Here is a 14,522-nt window from a genome sequence, read left to right as displayed (position 1 = left end):
GCAGAGACACCATCACGTGTCTCAACATCAGTGTATTCTACAACATTGCCCCCTGGAAAATCAAATATGCAAAAGAACACTGCAGAGACACCATCACATGTCTCGACGTCAGTGAACTAGCCAGACTTTCCTCTGGGAAGGAACAACCAAGCCAAGGAATGCCTTCAATCAAGGAAACTATCCAAGCAGGATATCCATCCACAGACAGCTGTCTTGGGGTATTTGCCCCTCATCAGTGTGGAGCAGGCTTCTAGAGATCGATCAATAAACGAGCAATCACTGGGACTTTTACATGGTGTAATAAGCTCTTCAGCTTTTGCCTATACTCACCCCTGCCCTTTACAATTGCTGATGGTAATTACTGTATGTGCAGCTCCTATATTCCAGATCCCTAAAGAGAAATTGTAATCACTAGTACGAGTCCCTGTTCTCTATGGGATAAATTCATTTCCTCAACTGAGGCCCACATGAAAATCCCATTGTAGGCCTAAGTACTTACCAGAATATCTTTGTTGTAAAATTGGAGTACCCAGAAGAAACCTTTACAAACTTGGTCGATGTGTCGGATTAAAAGGGAACCCATCACCATGAAAATGCTAACTAAGCTATCATCATTATGTTATACAGCAGAAGGATCTGAGCAGATTTCTATATATCTTTATGGGAAAATATTTAGTATAACTAATTTGAATGAAATTTCTGATGTTTCCATACTAAGGAGTCCAGTCCATTAAGTGACACTGCCCACTGGACTCCCGAACACAGAATGAAGAAGAATTTCAACCAACATTTTACAACATGTTATATTAAATCTTTTCCCACAAAAATGTATATTAATCTACTCTATAACATGACGGCGATAGATTTGAGCATTGTCTTGGTGACAGATTCCCTTTAAACCCAGGAACTTGTGATCTCAGTTTGCAACTAACCGCCAGACGCATCAGTGACAACAATGAGATCACCATATCAAATAGTCACATGTCAAGATGGCACATCATCACTGCTGCATGCTCAACATAGTCCAACACCAGTGCCTGGGATTTGAAGGTTGAATTCTACAGTTTTTTACAATTTTACCCCCAATTTTTTATTTACTTTATTCTTTTTTCTTTCAAAAAATTAAAAATACAATGTACCAACAATACACATTAACATACTATTATACCACCCCTCCCACTCAACTCTCCCCTGCAGAAAAGAGACAAAGCAAAACAAAAAATTGAAGAGTGAATTCTACAGTTTTTTTTATATAATTTTACCCACATTTTTTTTTTAAATTAAATCTTTTTTTTCTTAGACAGTAAATTGTATATACTAGTGTAAGGAGTACAGATGGACAGCATAGGACACTACTGTATAAGCCTTTAAATGGGGCACCAACTTGGATCCAATAGAAACCAATTGCATCCACTGGCCGATCCATGTGTGCAGGTTTTTTTTTTTTTGTTTTTATGTTTTATAATATAGTTTCGTGAGCATTAAACCTAAATAAAATATGATTTACATTTTGTTATATTTAATTATATTTCTAAAATTGCTTAATAGTTTTCTTCCTGAGCATAAAAAAAAAAATCTATAGATTTATATATAGGGATCAGAATACAGTGACTCATAGTGTTGTTTTTCTGTTTTCATGTCTGTGGATGAATACACGTTCCATATGCAGTTTGTTCCCTTGCAGTTGACGGGAACAAAACTCCTGCCACCCAGATGGCCAATGCCTACATTTTATAGCATCATTTTTTTTTACATAGCCAACCCTAATATTTCACTTGCTGATGGTTAGCAGATGGGCCTTTTCACCACCTTTACTGATGGACAGTCACATGAAAAAAGAGCAATATGGAACATTTAATTAATTGCCACTAATAGTAAAATTGAACAAATGCCAGATATAAAATTATTTCTATTGGTGTTAGTCTGAGATGATACCCGAGAATGAAGGCCTGATACTGAAGACTATTTTTCTTGGATTTTTCTTAAGCATAGAGATTGAACTTTTGAGAAGTCATACAAGTTTGTAGTGGTGTCTGTGCTGAAGACGCTCAGGCGGAAAGAAAAAAAAAATCTTTCCATGTTCTGCTTCACTTGTTCTGTAGATGTATAATCCGATACATTATGTTCCTAAACTGTTGTCTTGTGGATGAAAAAGGAGATGCCTTAAAAAAATAAAAATAAATTACAGTGGGTCTTTATTTTGTCTCCTGTCTATGAAAATAAAAAAATAATAAAATAAAAAATTATATATATATATGTATATATTATTTTTTTTTGTTTATTTATATTATTATTATTATTATTTATTTATTTATTTTTTAATGATGAGTAAATAAATAAAATATATATATTATTTTTTTTATCACTTTTTTCCAGGGAATGGAGAAATAGTGAGGGGTTATCTAAGGCCAAGAGATACAACATTTATGTAGTTAGTCATTGCTGTCCCAGGCTGCCTGTTGACATCATATAGTGTTGACCATAGCATTGCTTGCCAGACAGCTGATTCTGGTTGCCAGATGCACTAATTCCCCCTGCAGTGATGCAACTAGTTGGGAGTTTTTAGGGCAGTGCTACTTGGAAATGTTGTAAATTTATAAGAATTCAGATCTCGTCCAGCCCTCTTAAAATACAAGGGCTGTAAGAAGTGGTGACTATTCCCAAAAGGAGGTTATATCACAGAAAGGAGAGGTGACAGACACAGGCAAAGTTTATTCTTCTTAGCTTTACTTCCACTGTAGGCAAGAAGTATGTTGTCTTCTAAGAAAAGGCACAGTCTCTTATACATCAGTTGCAGTAGACTGACTAGCAGTTGGTTGTTCACAAGTCTCTAGGATTCTGCTCCCTACTGTTTTTCAATTGCTTGTCCTACTCTATACTATTGGGGATCCCTTCTAAATCCAAATCCTTTTTCAATCTCAACCTTACAGCCCCTCTCGGTGTCTCTTGCGGATGTTACTCCTGGTAATTACAGCATCTCAGTTCTCAGACACCTACCCTTTGGCAGCCTGTTAAACCAATATCCATTCTATGTCGGACCTTTGTTTCTATCATAAAGCATTCGTACTGATGACTTTATACAAAGTTTATGAGCCCATCTTTAGGCTGGGTTCACACTACGTATATTTCAGTCAGTATTGTGGTCCTCATATTGCAACCAAAACCAGGAGTGGTTTATTGAAATAATGGCCGTTATTTACTGTTATATGGCGGCCATCCGCTCAATTTCACCATTGTGTGAACAGATCCTTTCTGTGTTTTTAATCCACTCCTGGTTTTGGTTGCAATATGAGGACCACAATACTGACTGAAATATACGTAGTGTGAACCCAGCCTCAAACGTGTAAAGAAATGGCGGGGAGAAACAGCACTCTTAATGAGTGTTTTCCCCCATTTGGTATAATGAACGATGGGGATCTCTGCACCCAGACCAGACAGATCAAAACTTTTTATAAGTCTATGACACGGGAATAGCCAAAAAAGTCCAGAATCCTATCTATGTGCTTACGTTTCCCCACTTATGCTGCTAATAAAATTTAGGTATTTGACCTCCTCTGAGCATAATCCTTAGGATCATATTCCACGGGCCAATGGGGGCCCGATCAACGATGGAAACGAGCGCCGATCTGCTCGATCGGCGCTTATTTACTGGGCCTAGTCCACGGCCCCGATGATCGTTAAGCGAAGGCTGCAGGGACATTGTTACCGATGTCCTTGCAGCCCTTGCACCGCCACAGCCAGTGATTGGCTGAGCGGTCTGTCAGTTCAGACAGACCCGCTCCGAAGCTGCTGCACGCGGGACTCCGGGAGAGAAGGAGAAGACCTGCAGCCCAGACAGGTAATGTATGAGGCTGCTGAAATCGTCGGTCGCCGCTGCGCACTATTCCACCGTAGCGATGTGCTGGTGGCGAACGATGATTTTAGGTCTGAACCTAAATGAACGATCAGCCGATGACACGATTATCGGCTGATTGTTCTCTCTATTCCACGGAGCAATAACCGGCCGAATTGGGCCGATTATCGCTCCGTGGAATAGGGCCCTTAGACCTAAGGGATCTCAGGGACATCAGCAAAAAAATCCAATGTAACTGGGAGGCAACAGGTTTTCCTTACCTGGAGGGATACCTGGCGTGCTCTGAGACTCGCAACCGAGTCTCCACAGACCCCTTTCTTGCATGTGTGTGAACATAGCTTAAAGTTGGGACAACTGACTTACAGGAGGTACAGAGACATCCACTGTAACCCAACCACCATGAACTCAGGTGCATTGAACTGTCCAACAGATTTATTTGCTATTCCAGAGAAATACGTTTCTAATGAATTTCACGGGAATCTATATAATGTGTTTCAGGCTCTGCGAGGAGAGGAGGCGGCCTCCGTACCTTTACATTTGAAGATGTGTTCAATACTACATTCTTTACCCAGCAATATTATCATACATGGATATCAGGTAATAAATAGTATTGGTAATAATAATTGTACCATCTATCTATCTATCTATCTATCTATCTATCTATCTATCTATCATCTATCTATCTATTATCTATCTATTTCTATCTATCTATCTCCTATCTATCTATCTATCTATCTATCTATCTATTATCTATCTATCTATCTATCTATCTATCTATCTATCTATCTATCTCCTATCTATCTATCTATCTATCTATCTATCTCCTATCTATCTATCTATCTATCTATCTATCTATCTATCTCCTATCTATCTATCTATCTATCTATCTATCTATCTATCTATCCATTCATCTATTATCTATCTATCTAATCTATCTATCTATCTCCTATCTATCTATCTCTATCTATCTATCTATCTATCTATCTATCTATCTATCCATTCATCTATTATCTATCTATCTATCTATCTATCTATCTATCTATCTATTATCTATCTATCTATCTATCTATCTCTATCTCCTATCTATCTATCTATCTATCTATCTATCTATCTATCTATCCATTCATCTATTATCTATCTATCTATCTATCTATCTATCTATCTATCTATCTATCTATCTATCTATCTCCTATCTATCTATCTATCTATCTAATCTATCTATCTATCTAATCTATCTATCTATCTATCTATCTATCTATCTATCTATCTATCTATCTCCTATCTATCTATCTATCTATCTCCTATCTATCTATCTATCTTCTATCTATCTATCTATCTATCTATTATCTATTATCTATCTATCTATTATCTATCTATCTATCTATCTATCTATCTATCTATCTATCTATCTATCTATTATCTATCTATCTATCTATCTATCTATCTATCTATCTCCTATCTATCTATCTATCTATCTATCTATCTATCTATCTATCTATCTATCACCATCTATCTGTTTGTCACATCACATATATGTATCTATCGCTCAGAAGAAGAATAACAGAGACTGAGATCTTAGTAAAATGTAAACTCTCTTGTATAAACCTGGATTATGTTCGGATTTATGTTTGCAGATTTCTGACATTAACAGATGTTCAGTTTAATAAACTAGGTGCTAATAAATAGATGGAACATGGCCTTCTAGAAGTTTCCCTCTAAGTAGTTATAAATCTATAGTACAGACGTTCCCTAAGTAAATACATATGTTTTAGGGCAGTTAGCACATGTGGTAATTTCTCTGGCATGAAACCAAAGTGAGAATTTACATCTGTTCTTCAGGCAGAGGATAAATATTGGTTATTCCGACCAAACAAAATAATGGAGATCTTTTAGGGGGCGCTTAGGTTTGGGGCACTCTGATTTAGGATTTTCTACAAAAGCTTTGTATATCTTTCATATGAGAAGTAATAATACACTGCTATTGGATTCTCTACACAGTATGCCTGCACAGTAAGGGAAATTCATTCATTTCAAGATAGAAACTGTGTATGTGTGTGTGTGTGTGTGTGTGTGGGGGGGGGGGGGGGGGGGGGGGGGTGTTCCTTTAATTTAAAAGGAGACTCTGATAACATTGTGGTTTCCCATTGTCCATATACATTAGGGCAGTAATATCCAAAATAAACTGGGGCTGACTTCTTCTGACTGCTTATTGTGAAGTTTTAGTTGTAATACAGAATTCCCCCAGGCCCCAGTGTTGTTGCTGATCTCTATCCCATATTGTCAGACAGTTATATCATTATACTTGGGTTAAGAGTCCAGTGGGTAGTTCTAATCACTGTCTGAAGGCTGTCTATCACTATATGAGACCGCCCACTGGACTCCTAAACCCAGAACGGGCAGAGATTTAAAATAAGTTTTCCCATCTCAGCTATTATAGTTATACTTCTAGGGCTAAAAGTAAATTGTTTTCCATGTACATTTATTTAGCAAACTTGCCTCCACCTCCTGATATGCTGCTTTTTACCTAGGTTACCGACCACCACCCTACTATATGTATATATATATATATATATATATATATATATATATATATAAAATATCTTTATACATATCCATTATAGCGATATATACACCAGCCAGAACACTGCTTTTAGTGCAGAGTGATGGTTGGTAACCTAGACAACGGGCTGTCAACAATGGTAGGTAAAGAGCAGCATATCAGGAGAAGGAGACACCTTTGCTAAATGAGTGTATTTGCAAAAATATGTAATTTGACAAGTATAATTGTAGTAGTTGAGATGAAAATACCCCTATACCAAATAGAGTTTATCCTGAACTTTTTTCAACAATGCCATATATCAATCTGCTCAGTTACTTTTCCTCTAGAACATGCTGTCTGCATACTGGATGACTTCCGAAAACTCTGAGGGTCTCTTGTATCTTCCCTGTATTTGAATAGACAAACAGATCACTGACCTTAGGGAGACCAGCTAAATGATAACACTGCCGGCTGCCGGTTAAAGCGCTCAATGCAGTGAAATCCTAGGTGCATTGCTCCCTGGGAAACATGAATATGCAAAAGAAGAGCCTGTGAAGGCTCAAAACACAAGACTATCCAGATGGATGGATACCTGGCCTTGGTTTTTCCCTTGTCATTACATTGACTTATAGGGCCTCTTAATATGGTGGTTTTGGTGGTTTCCCTACAGGAGCCACCCCTTGGCTGGGTCCTTCCCAGAGGGATATCTGGCTAGTCCTGTGTTTTGAGCTTCTTAAATGAATCTCCACAGGCTCTTCTTTTGCGTATTAATGTTTCCCAGGGAGCAATGCACCTAGGATTTCACTGCATTGAACGCTTTAATCCGCAACTAGCAGCCGTCAGTGTTATCGTTTGGCTGGTCTCCCTTAGATCAGTGATCTGTTTTTCTTATGGCTCTACTAGGCATTGCTCCCACCAAGCCATAATCTTACTCCACACTGATGAGGGGAAACACCCCAAAACAGCTGTATGTGGATGGTTACCTGGCCTTGGTTTTTCCCTTGTCATTACATTGACTTATAGGGCCACTTATTATGGTGGTTTTGGTGGTTTCCCTACAGGAGCCTCCCCTCAGCTGGGTCCTTCCCGAAGGGTATTTGGCTAGCTCCACGTGCTCTTCTTTTGTGGATTTGAGTAGACCCCCTCAGCCCTGTTGGGGATTATCCCCTTAAATGGCCGGATGCCGTTACCTGCCCTGATTTCCACATGAAGTCTGCATTAAGAAGTGACGTCACAGGAAAGCCACCAATTGCACTCAGCCCATTAACATATAATGGGATCTGTCTGTTATTTTTTCTGAGACAGTATTCTTAAAGAGAACCCATCAGCTTGTTTTGGAATTCACCAGTGTGTATTTAGGCATTTGGGCTTTATTGTTGCAATACCGCCACTAATAAGCCTGCCTGGTCCTGCTATCTTATTGTAATTGTTTTTTTATTTAATAGGATTGAAGTTCCAAACTCACATTCCCAGCTTGCAGTGCTTGTACGCTGCATTGATGAAGCCAGGGACAGTCAACCTTGCTCCACTATGCAATTTCCCTTATTACTTTATTAATAGCAGCAGTTTTGGGACAGTAAACCTCAACTACCTTATGACATGCTAGTGGTTTAGTGTCCCAATATGTGCTGACAGGTTCCCTTTAAATACTCTGAAATCTGCAATACATGTTTCTCCAATACAGATGTGAACAACGCCTAAGAAGCATGACTGAAAATTGCTGACTTTCTTGATCTCCTCCCAGTATCATTATGACTGAATCTGTTGGAGCTTTCTAGAAAAGATGTTGGGAGTGTATTTGATGTACAGTGATATAAAGATGCATATACAGAGGCTTTACTTAGCTCCAGATTATTAAGATTTTTTATAATTTTTGAATTTATCTCCTTTCTTGTCTATATTCCCTAGGAGTATTACCACATCACTAGTCCCTTTGCTCTAGGAGGTCATAGTTCACATTCAGCAATAATGAGATCACATAAGATAACTATAGACACGTTACAGGAATCCATTCAGTATACTTGGGGAGGAGGAATCCTCTATCGGAGTATCATATTGTCAGTTCTGTGTTGGCAGAGACTTCAGAAGAGAAGGGTTTAGGGGTAGTGATTACTGACAGCCTTAACAGACAGTCACCAGTGCAACCAAAAAAATAGAACGAGTCCAGAGAAGGGCTACAAAAATGGTGGAGGGTGTGAGGCATAAAACATATCAGGAAAGACTGATATGAAAGGATATGAATCTGTAGTCTGGAGGAAAGAAGGGAAAGGGAGATATTTTTTTTATTTGCAGAAATCAATAGTACAGGTGTTTAGGAAACTATGTAATTGGGTTTATTAGGCAAATATGCCATTATCTGCATTCAAAAAGCCTTTCCCCAGGTCCCCCCCCCTTTCCTCTCTCTCATTCACTGCTCATTATCAGGAAATCTCAAATCTTTTACATCAGTTGAGCCCTGTCTGTTCTATGGAGAGTGGAGGGGGTGGAGGGAGATTAGTCGCCAGCAGAGAACAAAGGATTACACAGTGGGAGCTGTTTGAAAGCCGGTATTCAGAGGTCAGAGAGGTCAGTGCTAACTTCAGAGGAGATAGCCTGGTGATGTAGCTGTAAATTAACTCTTTGTTGTCCTGTTTTGGTGCCTCATCTCCCTCCACCCCTCCCCTCTCCATTGAAAACCATGAAGACGTGGCGGGTTCACACAGCTTATAACAGGATGTTTTTTTACATGAAAACTGCCCTGATTTCTATGTCACAATCTGTGTTGGGGGTTCTGGTGCAGATTCTTCTCAACAGCAGTAAAAGAAGCCGGTGGGTGTGCTGCATGCTGGACAAAAGACCCTCCGTATAGAGGTCCATTGAGATTCCTGATTGTGTTCCTGTTTGTCTGCAACCAGAAAAAAAAATCTTTCACACTGCATTTTTTTTGGCCCATTCTGTGACAAACCTGAATGGAGTTTCTGACGCAAATGTGAACTCAGCCTAAGGCTGGGTTCACACTACATTTTTTTCATCAGTTTTGTTATTACATTGTTACAAAAAAAGGATGCATTTGTGGGCATCCATTTTCTTCCATTGACTTCCATTATAAAAAAGGATCAAAATGCATCTTTTTTTTAACATACACAAAAACGTAGCTGACCGTAGTTTTGTGTACAGTAAAAAAAATCAGATGCGTTTTGACCCCTTTTCTTTTCTATTATAATGGAAGCCAATGGAAAAATGAATGCACACATGCATCCCTTTATCCATCTGTTTTTCAACATTTTTTTGCAAAAACATGAAAAAATCGGATGAAAAAAAGTAGTGTAAACCCTAAGACTGGTGCTTAGCTAATTCCGGAAGAAAGCAACAATGTTTCATAATATTGGATGACACCTTAAATTTTATAAGGATGTAGTCAGACTTTGTGGAACATTGCTTCTTGTGGCAGAACCACGTGTACTGCTGGTTTTAGGTGGTGTATTGCATTGTACATATTAGCAGGGTAGTTCTATGACTAAGCAATTACAGGTTTCTACACATAAAACTAATACTGCTCTTGGGCCACAGGATTGCTGCATGGAAATGTCCTGTAATCCTCACTAGAGTTTTATCACATTGTGCCAGAACATTAAAGGGACACTCCAGGAAAAACTGATACACTGTGGGTATATATTATGGGTGCCATAGGATGAGATGGTGATCTAAGCCCAGAACATGCACATTATATATAGTCAGTCACTGAAATACAGGCACACATTGGTTATTGAAGGAAAATTGTGACTATTATGGGATTTGTCATCTATTTCCTGCAGAAAATGAATATATTCACAAAACTGAAGATGGAAATGTCCTAGTTTACAATATGGACACTGGTAGGACATCCACAATTCTGAAGAATACAACATTTGTAAGTTCACTGAGAAAACAGGCTAGAATATCTATCTATCTATCTATCTATCTATCTATCTATCTATCTATCTATCTATCTATCTATCTATTATCTATCATCTATCTATCTATCTATCTCAAAATATCAAAGCTAATAAATTATTCTTGTCTTTATCTGTTCGCAGAACGATGTCAATGCTACAAATTATTTCATATCCCCAGACAGAAAATTTGCGGCCTTTGAAAGCGATTACAAAAAAGTAATTTTTTGAAAACATGTGACTTAATATATATCCATACAGCATATTTCTGAATAGAAGTATCTAATTTCCTTGGTTGATGTTTAAAATGTCCCCTGATGTTTTGTAGTAAGTGGCTATAACTAATATATTTTCATTGTCGGAAAAAGTTCTGACTACACATAGAATTTGTGTGTAGTCTGTAACCATAGTGACACATAGCTCTGCATAGGTGCTATATATACATATTCCAACGTTTTCAGTTTTTTTTCTTTTTTACTTTAGTTACTTTGAACCAATAAACATTCCAGACATTTACATTCTGTGATGTAATTGTCTTCTACTATTGATTTTAATAGAACTAGGCAAACACTGTCCAAATAACGGCCATTTATATTAGAGGGCGGTCATTTAACAGGAAATAACATAAAATGTCCGTTATTTCCAGTTAAATGATGGCTGCCCCCCCAAAAAATTGTCATATTGACAGTGTGTCACACTGACGGGTTCACAGTGTGTGAAACAGGCCATTCTGTGAGTCACAGAACGGCCGGTGTCAGTGCAGTTCCTCCCTGACGGTACTGCAGTACGAGCCGGATGAACTTTATTTCTTTAAGAATTGGGATGCTGGAGATGCACTTTCCATTGTGTGAACTGTCAGTGTTGTGCTGCAACTATTCAATAAATAGCAGCCGCACAAAAAAATATGTCAGGTTTTTATGTGAAACACCGGCCATTCTGTGATGCTATTCAATGAATAGTGGCCGCACAAAACTGACATGTCGGTTTTTTGTGTGGCTGGTTGGAGTCACGGCTGAAGCGTATACTATGTGTATATGCTCCGGACGGGATTCCATTCAATCAAATGCAACATATGTTTTGAATAAATCATGGCTGTTGTTGCAAATTGCAACAATGGCTATGATTTATGCAAAACATGTGTTGTGTGAACATGGCCTTATATTGCATGGTCATTCATTCATCTAGGTTCACACAAACGTAAGAGACCGACCGTTCCGGGTGGGTCACGGAATGGCCGGTCTCATAAAAGATAATCCCGCATGGTACTGGAGTACCGGCCAGATGATCTTTAGGGCCGCAGAGTTCTGATGCGGGGGCATTAGTGCGCGCCCGCACCAAAACTCCCCACTGTACACTATGCAGCATGTGGCCAGAGCCACTCGCTCCATTGTGTGCACTGACAAGGTTTTCTGCGGCCGCTATTCACTGAATAGCGGCCGCAGAAAACTGACATGTCAGTTTTCTACGGCACCGTGAGAGATCCCATAGAAGGCAAGTCAACGTATATTTTCGTAAAAAGGACGGCCGTTGTTGCCGATTGCAACAACGGCCATACTTTCACAAAAATATACGTCGTGTGAACATAGCCTAAATGTAGGGTACAGAGTCCTAGACTTCAGTCATCATCTGATCATCTGGGTGGCTGTTTTTAGAGAAGGGGTTATCATGTCACAGGTCTTCAGGGTCTTTTTGTAGCCATTGTAATAATCTAGTTGTGTATTTGGTATAAAAAAAAAAACTTAAAAAAAACTTATAGCCTGGTGAACAATAGTTAACAATGACAATGAACAAGTCTAAATCCTTACTGGATGAAATGATCAACTATGCAATGTCTTCAGTCTTAATAGCAAAGCAAAGACTTTATCAATGAACGTTGCATTAGTGAAATAATACAGCAGAGGGGGATGTTTATCCAGGAACTGACAGCGACTTCTGGAAAAACATCACCTAAAGCTATCATTTTTTCATTTATCACAAGATAACCATGTATTATAATATATTATTGACCTGTAGATTATTACGGGAGGATAAATATTCAAAACTCTTGTATTTTAAAAAAATAACATTTAAGCCTGAGACGAATAAAACTGATGAACTATATCTCCATGTTTCATAATATATTACATGAGGGTATAATAATCTCTGGATAACAGACCTTTATGTGATTATCTTAATAATCATTGCTAATATTCTTGAATTTCATCCTATTTTTTCATGTATACAGTGTCTATGCTGATGCCCATTGTTTGGCACTAAAAACAGGGGTCACTGTTCAATATATTGTGTGAAAACAATGGCTGTTATTGCATTGACTTCAATTCTGCCTCCGGGGGGGGGGGGGGATTGGGAGGGACATGACTGGTGTTGTGTGAGCCCCTCAAACAACCTCTGTTATGTGAGAAGTTGTGCCGTCTAGGGGTGGGGGGTTTATGGGCCCATACTGTGTTTTGCTATGGGCCCCATGACTAATTGACCCCTATCCCGCCTTCGGCCTCTTTCCTGAATAACGCTTATGGCTTGTTCTTTAGGTTGTTTGCCTGGTACCTGTTTTACTCCTTACTTTGACCCTTGGCTCCATTCCTATTTCTTTGTCTTATTGGCTCATTTCCTTACTGCTTTCTGCCATCGGTCAATGCGATTATTTAGAAACCACAACTTGGGAATCTTCCTACATCAAAGTCTATACCGTTTGGCCAAAGTCTTTATGGACCCAATTATTTTATACCATAGGAACCTACATCTCTATTATACAACCCTAACTTCTTCCAAGTGTGCCTAGCAGAAGTTTGAAACCATGGCCAACAAAATTCATTTCATATTTTTTATTGAGTAAATTACGAAATTAGTTGGACGTGACTTTTGTACCGTTGATTTACAAGGAATAGACAAGCCTATTCCTTGAGCACTAGCCACTTGAATAGTAACCAAGTGTTGGGCATAAGAAAATATGTGGATTCCGGAAATAGCCAAACTTTATGAACCCAAACCTAGTGTCAAGAGTATAATGACTGGTAATTGTCCCATGAGCCTAATGCTCAGCAGCTGGTATTACTTTTAGTCCACCCTTAGCAATAACAAAGTGCGTTACGGACTGTAATAGAACTTTTTTTGTTCTTATAAAAAATTATGTCATCCACGTCTAATACAGCAATGCAGCAAAAGTTATAGTTCAAAAACTGTAATAAAATAGTTCCACATAAAAAGTACAAAAAGGTAAAATGATCTCATCACTTCTCCTCTCTACTAGGTCTATAATGTAGTTTATGTGAGGAGAAATCTCCAGGCCACAATGGCCTCTCTGTTAGCACAGTATGGGTGGGGTCACGTGTAAGACTTTAGCCAGAGATGTTCTCAACTAATGTAATTAAAAGATGAAGCCCGCCTGTAGAGATGCCAAGGTTATGTGTGTAGATGGCGCACAGATCATATGCAATGTACAGTCATATTCAGCCACCCAGGTAGAAAATAATGCTCTGGAATTAAATTTACACATTTAGGCCATGTTCACACAGTGTGAGAACATTGGGCGTTCTTTGACACGTGTCAAACAACAGCGATGAATGCAGAGGATCCAACAGCACTGGTAGTTCTAAGTGATGTAAATAGAGGATGCACGTTGGAGTGTCCACAACCCCAATTGGACCAGAAATCTTGTAGAGCGAGAGCCCAACAGCATCTAAGTGTGATAATCTTCAAAGTTCCATTGCAAAATTAAGCGGACAAATACGACGTTTCGGCTACACAATGAGCCTTTTTCAAGTATACTTGACAAAGGCTCATTGTGTAGCCGAAACGTCGTATTTGTCCGCTTGATTTTGCAATAAAACTTTAAAGATTATCACACTTGGATGCTGTTGGACTCTTGCTCTACAAAACAACGGCGATGTCTTATGGTCCTTTTACACAACAGAGCGATAAATCGCTCAATCGATCATTTAGCGATTTCGAAGCAACAATTTGGTTTTATTGCCGATTAGCATTTAGACAAAGAGATAAAGAGTTTGAAAAAAATCTTTCTACGATTGCTTTTGGACTTGATTATGCACCTGTCTTGTCTCAGTGATTGACGGTTTCTCTGCCTGTCTGTAACCTGGTAGATCAGAGCGCCGGTCCAATGGGGATCCGGACCAGGCTCTTGGTCAGCATAAAGCAAAGCTGAGGCAGAGTCCCAGCGCTGGCTATTAGGTTAACTCCATGGTCCCAGCTTCTCTGTCTTCTC

At 38.8% G+C, this 14,522-nt stretch overlaps 1 protein-coding gene across 2 annotated transcripts in view; it reads left to right on the top strand.

Annotated features, from left to right (window-relative positions):
• LOC138800789 (prolyl endopeptidase FAP-like) overlaps window positions 1–14,522 on the top strand; it is a 103,655-nt gene that overhangs the window by 35,646 nt on the left and 53,487 nt on the right. For both annotated transcript variants that reach the window (XM_069982818.1, XM_069982819.1), the window contains 3 exons: window positions 4,352–4,450; window positions 10,187–10,281; window positions 10,448–10,522. In XM_069982818.1, coding sequence (XP_069838919.1) covers window positions 4,352–4,450; window positions 10,187–10,281; window positions 10,448–10,522 — 269 coding nt within the window. The remainder of the gene's footprint in view (window positions 1–4,351; window positions 4,451–10,186; window positions 10,282–10,447; window positions 10,523–14,522) is intronic.

This window comes from Dendropsophus ebraccatus, chromosome 9, assembly GCF_027789765.1.
Source record: "Dendropsophus ebraccatus isolate aDenEbr1 chromosome 9, aDenEbr1.pat, whole genome shotgun sequence".
NCBI lineage: Eukaryota > Metazoa > Chordata > Amphibia > Anura > Hylidae > Dendropsophus > Dendropsophus ebraccatus.
The sequence above is the reverse complement of the archived record's forward strand: the minus strand, read 5'-3'. Positions and strand labels throughout refer to the sequence as shown.